The sequence below is a fragment of the Colobus angolensis genome, unplaced genomic scaffold (assembly GCF_000951035.1).
Source record: "Colobus angolensis palliatus isolate OR3802 unplaced genomic scaffold, Cang.pa_1.0 Scaffold26, whole genome shotgun sequence".
Taxonomy (NCBI): Eukaryota; Metazoa; Chordata; class Mammalia; order Primates; family Cercopithecidae; genus Colobus; species Colobus angolensis.
Genome location: NW_012115821.1, coordinates 2,899,215 through 2,904,013, shown reverse-complemented (window position 1 = coordinate 2,904,013; position 4,799 = coordinate 2,899,215). Strand labels below are relative to the sequence as shown.

The 4,799-nt window shown below is 41.7% G+C and overlaps 1 protein-coding gene across 2 annotated transcripts in view; it reads left to right on the top strand.

The window, feature by feature from the left end:
* The first annotated feature begins 3,852 nt into the window (after positions 1-3,852).
* ARL6IP5 (ADP-ribosylation factor-like 6 interacting protein 5) overlaps positions 3,853-4,799 on the top strand; it is a 22,116-nt gene continuing 21,169 nt past the window's right edge. The window contains exon 1 of one of the 2 annotated variants that reach the window (XM_011947158.1): positions 3,853-4,526. In XM_011947158.1, the coding sequence (XP_011802548.1) occupies positions 4,351-4,526 (176 nt within the window). In that variant the 5' untranslated portion in view covers positions 3,853-4,350. The remainder of the gene's footprint in view (positions 4,527-4,799) is intronic. The other variant, XM_011947159.1, reaches the window with a different exon arrangement.

Here is a 4,799-nt window from a genome sequence, read left to right as displayed (position 1 = left end):
GCTCTGCAGCGTGAAAATGTAGACAACACATTATGCGTTTATACAAATTATATGTTAATACGTAATTATATAAAATATTGGTATATTCTATGAAAAACTCCTGAAGAACCATCCCAATATGCCAGAGCTTTCCTCCAGGGGCAAAGATTAAGGAAATTTTCACTTTCTGCTTTTCAGGTTCCAAAGTCTTTGCCTTTGTAAGTACTCACTTGAATAATAAATTTATCTAAATCAGTTTACAGTGGTAGGGTGGAAGATTATTTTCTTTGTACAAATCAGCATTAATATTTTCATGTCACATTCTGTTTGATCAGCGGAAACGAAATGACCTTTAAAAACTTTTTTCCTGAAATAAATGTGTATATTTAGATACAAAGAAAAAAATAAAAACAATAACAAAAATCAAAAAATAAAAGTTTCAATTATTTTCTCCTAGAGTCAGAAATACAGATATACACTGTGAATCTGGATGGCTGGGTAGAGGGAAATGATCATGTTCAAAAATGTATATATATACATACACACACATCTCCTTTTATGGAGTGGGACAAGAATGAGATTTGGAATCAAAAGTAACTGATTTTAAATTATTCGCAGTTGTGAGCTATGAGACCCTTAGACACTTCTATTTCTTCATTTATGAAGTAGGCATAACACTGTTCACCTTGTGAGACTGATAATTAAGTCAAATCCAGAGTGGCTCTCAAAATACAGTTTCTGATCAACGTCACTTGGGAATTTTTTTTAACACAAATTTTCAGCCCCCAACCCCCCCCCCCCCCTCCCCGTCCCTGGCCTTCTGCAAAGCATGGGGTGATTCTCCCCGGTAAAGTTTGAGAGCCACTGAAATGGAGTACATAAAGCCTGATGGGTACTCAGTAAATGTAGCTGCTGTTACTACACTGTGATATTTAATCTCCTCTTGTCCTAGTTTTCAGTGAACCTTAAGGAAAGCTTGTCCTTTATGGTCCCCCAATTAGATTCAGTTCAATAGCCTTCATTGAGCTGAAAGTCAGTGTCAGGCAGTGAGTGTGGGAGTAGAGTTCACAGTCCATATCAAGAGATACCAGCCTCCTTCTGCATCACATGTCTCAGCATCAACTATGAAACCATTTTTTTCTTGGCCAGACAACTCCACAGATGGTTTCACTGAGGATTTAACCTCAGTGCTTATCAAAATGGGCTCTTGTAGTCTGAACCCCCAACAATACTGGATACTCTTTGATTAGTGGTAGTGAGCATTACAACCGTCTCAGATGGCGAAAAACAGCAGGCACCTTAAGGCCACCTAGTCCAGTCTCACCCATTTCACAGGGGAGGAAACTGAGGCCTAGGGATAGAATACAGCTAGCAGATGAAGAAGTCTGCAAAGGCATCGGCCCCGCATCTGCTTGCTTTTAGACTAACACCCTGACTCACCATGGTGGTATTTTGATAAATGACACCAGGTGCTCTCCCTGGCTTAGACTGATTGACGGATTAGAAATAGCCATCTGCCCTTGCCAGGAATGAAAGCAACAGAGACATGCAAGCAAAACCTTCAACAGATTTATTTTACTTCAAATGGAACAGATCATAAACAATTAGACTATCTGCTGTGGTTTTTAAACAGACAGTCTGAATGGTCCTATCTAGACACACCATCCCATTATAAAAGTCCCACGAAGCGGGACTCGGCTTCCCATGCCTGTAATCCTGTCTACTTGGGAGGCTGAGGTGGGAGGACTGCTTGAGCCCGGGAGTTTAAAACCAGCCTGGGCAACATAGCAAGACCCTGTCTCTAAAGATAATAATAAATTAAAGCTCCAGGAAGACCTCTACAGTTAATCTGACCCCTCCCTCCCCGGAATGAACACTAACAAAGAGCTGCTACTAATAGCATTTCAAACAGTTACTGGAAAAAAGTAATGACTCATTATGTGTTCATTTTTATTTAAAATAATTTAACAAAGGTAGAAATGTTTAGAGAAAAAAAATCTCTCATACCCCAAAGAGAGACACAGCGTTAACATTTTGGGAGGGAGGCAGAAGGGAATCATGCTATAAACATCTCTGTCTTTTTAGAATTTCTTTATTTATGTTTAAACCTCTTTAGAGAAATAACTATTTCTTGGGTATCAATTGTCTGTGATCAAGGAGTAATCATATTGTTACTAATATACTCTTGACAGCTTTTGGTCATGCAGTTCTGAGCAGTTGGAAGATAAAGTTCTTGGTCATAGCTTCTAATACTCATCGATCTCACCAACAGGTGTGGGGCTCACTGGCGTTCCCACTTTCATCTTGACCAAGATGATTTACTCAGCTTGTACACAGTGCTGCTGTTTGACATTCTGAAGCCCTGGGGAATTCCTCCACACCCTCTGACTTCCTGTAACTGATAACTGAGGCTCGGTGCATCTCTATTTAGCACTCCTCTCACCATCTCATATTTAACTAGTGTTTCCACTGGATTGCAGGAGTTTTGAAGGCAGAGCAGGATTACATCTTTCTCCTCTTTAAAAAAAGAAAAAATACCCCACAGTGCTTTCACAGAGCCTCAAAAGAACTCAAAATATTTGTTGGCATTGTACTGAATATTCTCAGCCTTTTCCCCCTACCCAGATACAACCACAACAATAAAATTGGAGCAAGGTAGAGAAAAGTCAGTAGATGTTTATAATGAAAGCATAGAAAACAAATCAGATTAAAGCACTATTAACAGCAGACATGAATCATGGGCTATCCTATTACTAATAACAATAATAGTAACATATAACTGTGAACCTTTATTATACACTAAGCACTAGCACTTCCTATACATTCCTTCATTTATCCTCACCTATGTGGCAAATGTTCCATTATCCCACTTTACACATGAAGCCACTGAGGCTGGGAGAGATTAAGTAATTTCTCCAAAGTCACCTGCCAGAGAGGAAGGAGCTGGGACTCTAATTTTGCTTTCTCTGACTTCACACCATCCCATTTTTCCAGAATCAAGAACACATGAGCACTCAGGAATATTTCACATTTTAAACTTTATTCAAAAAGCAGCATACAAGATATATCTTAGAATTCCATGCAATCACCAAACTTTCCTAAACACCAGTAGTAGTAGTGATTTCTTCGAGTCACTGTAAGCTCCTTAACTGTCTTCTAAATCAATAAGGAAAATTAAATTAGGTTTTCTAGACTTTGCATTAGTTTATTTCATTACTTTACAAGTTTTCAAAAATTGGTGATCTGAGTAGAGTGAATTCACCTTGTCTAAGCCACTTATGGGCTTAGAGACTCCGTTATCTTAGAAATCTTCACCTTGGAATTCTACCTATTACATTATACAATTAAACTACTTTTTCTCATGCATTATACCAATCAGCCCCTCAACTGAAAAAAGATGACCCTTTGGAAGCTTAGAAGAGAATTTACAACGAATACATCTTTTGCCAGTTCTTTGGGCTGGGATACTAAACATCACCTTATCTATGAATATACTGTGGTCCCTCAATGAAAGTTGTCACCAAATATTGCAATAAAACTAAGAAAACTTCTGAAGTGGAATGCATATTTCTGCCCAGAAAATGCTAGATGCATAACAGCTAGTTCACTGCAGACAACTGTTTGCTTTAAAATGTAAGCAACGTGCCCAGCTGAGGGCTGAAGTGGCCAGAGTGCCTACTTTATCACTTTATCAGAATGGCACAGCAGTCCAACAATTTAGCCTCAAGAGAACAGAGATGGAGAACAAAGAAGAGAAGTGAAAAAAACAAACCAGCCCTTCTGTTCTACATGACCTTCTTTCCCGTTTTGCCAATCTGATTTCACACATAGTGACTCATGGTGAAACAGAGAAAACATGGGAATTGCATTCAGATGTGTAGAGGTTAGTTTTCAAAAGCAGCTCATTCTCCAGTAACACTATAGTTGCCTTCCATTTCATTTCGCTTAGATTGGCATCTGCACAGCTGCCAAAATTTTTCTCTGTAAGTCAGAGAGCACAATCCCAGGTAAACCTTCAAAAACGGTATTTCAAAGGAGGCAGCTGGTATTCGGACTGCTAGAGAAGGCATTGCTACCTCGCTTCAGACAGAGGATTTCCGCTGATTGCTTTCTGTCGTTTCATCTCTATTCTGCACTTAGTACCTTGTTCTGTCTTGAGGTCCCTGTTTTCCTATACCCAACCAAGAGCCAATCAAGAAGTAAAGACAAGCAAACACGCCCGCCCACTCCCAATTTCCTTTGCTCTGCTGTCTGCCAACCGCAAAGCCGATCGAGACAGAGCCGCTGTCAACTCTTCAACTCAGCTCAGCTGATCGGTTGCCGCCGCCGCCGCCGCCAGATTCCTGAGGCGAAGAACGCGAAGCTGAGAACATGGACGTTAATATCGCCCCACTCCGCGCCTGGGACGATTTCTTCCCGGGTTCCGATCGCTTTGCCCGGCCAGACTTCAGGGACATTTCCAAATGGAACAACCGCGTGGTGAGCAACCTGCTCTATTACCAGACCAACTACCTGGTGGTGGCTGCCATGATGATTTCCGTTGTGGGGTAAGTGGAGTCCCCCTACCCGGGACACCGATCTGGGGAGAGCACGGAGGGGCCTCGAGGTGCAAGATTCCGGGATGTAGAGAGGCTCTCTGACCACACTCAGCGCCTGCCCTGGCAATTCTGCAAGCGGCCAAGCCAGTGGAAACTTGTTCGCAGGGCGAGGCCGCAGTAACCTGGGGTCCCCTTTTCTGCACCAAGGGCTAAGACTTGAGGGGGCCCCTTGGGGAAAGAGGACGGGGAAAATTTGCCAACCGCGGGGAAGAAAAATGAGAG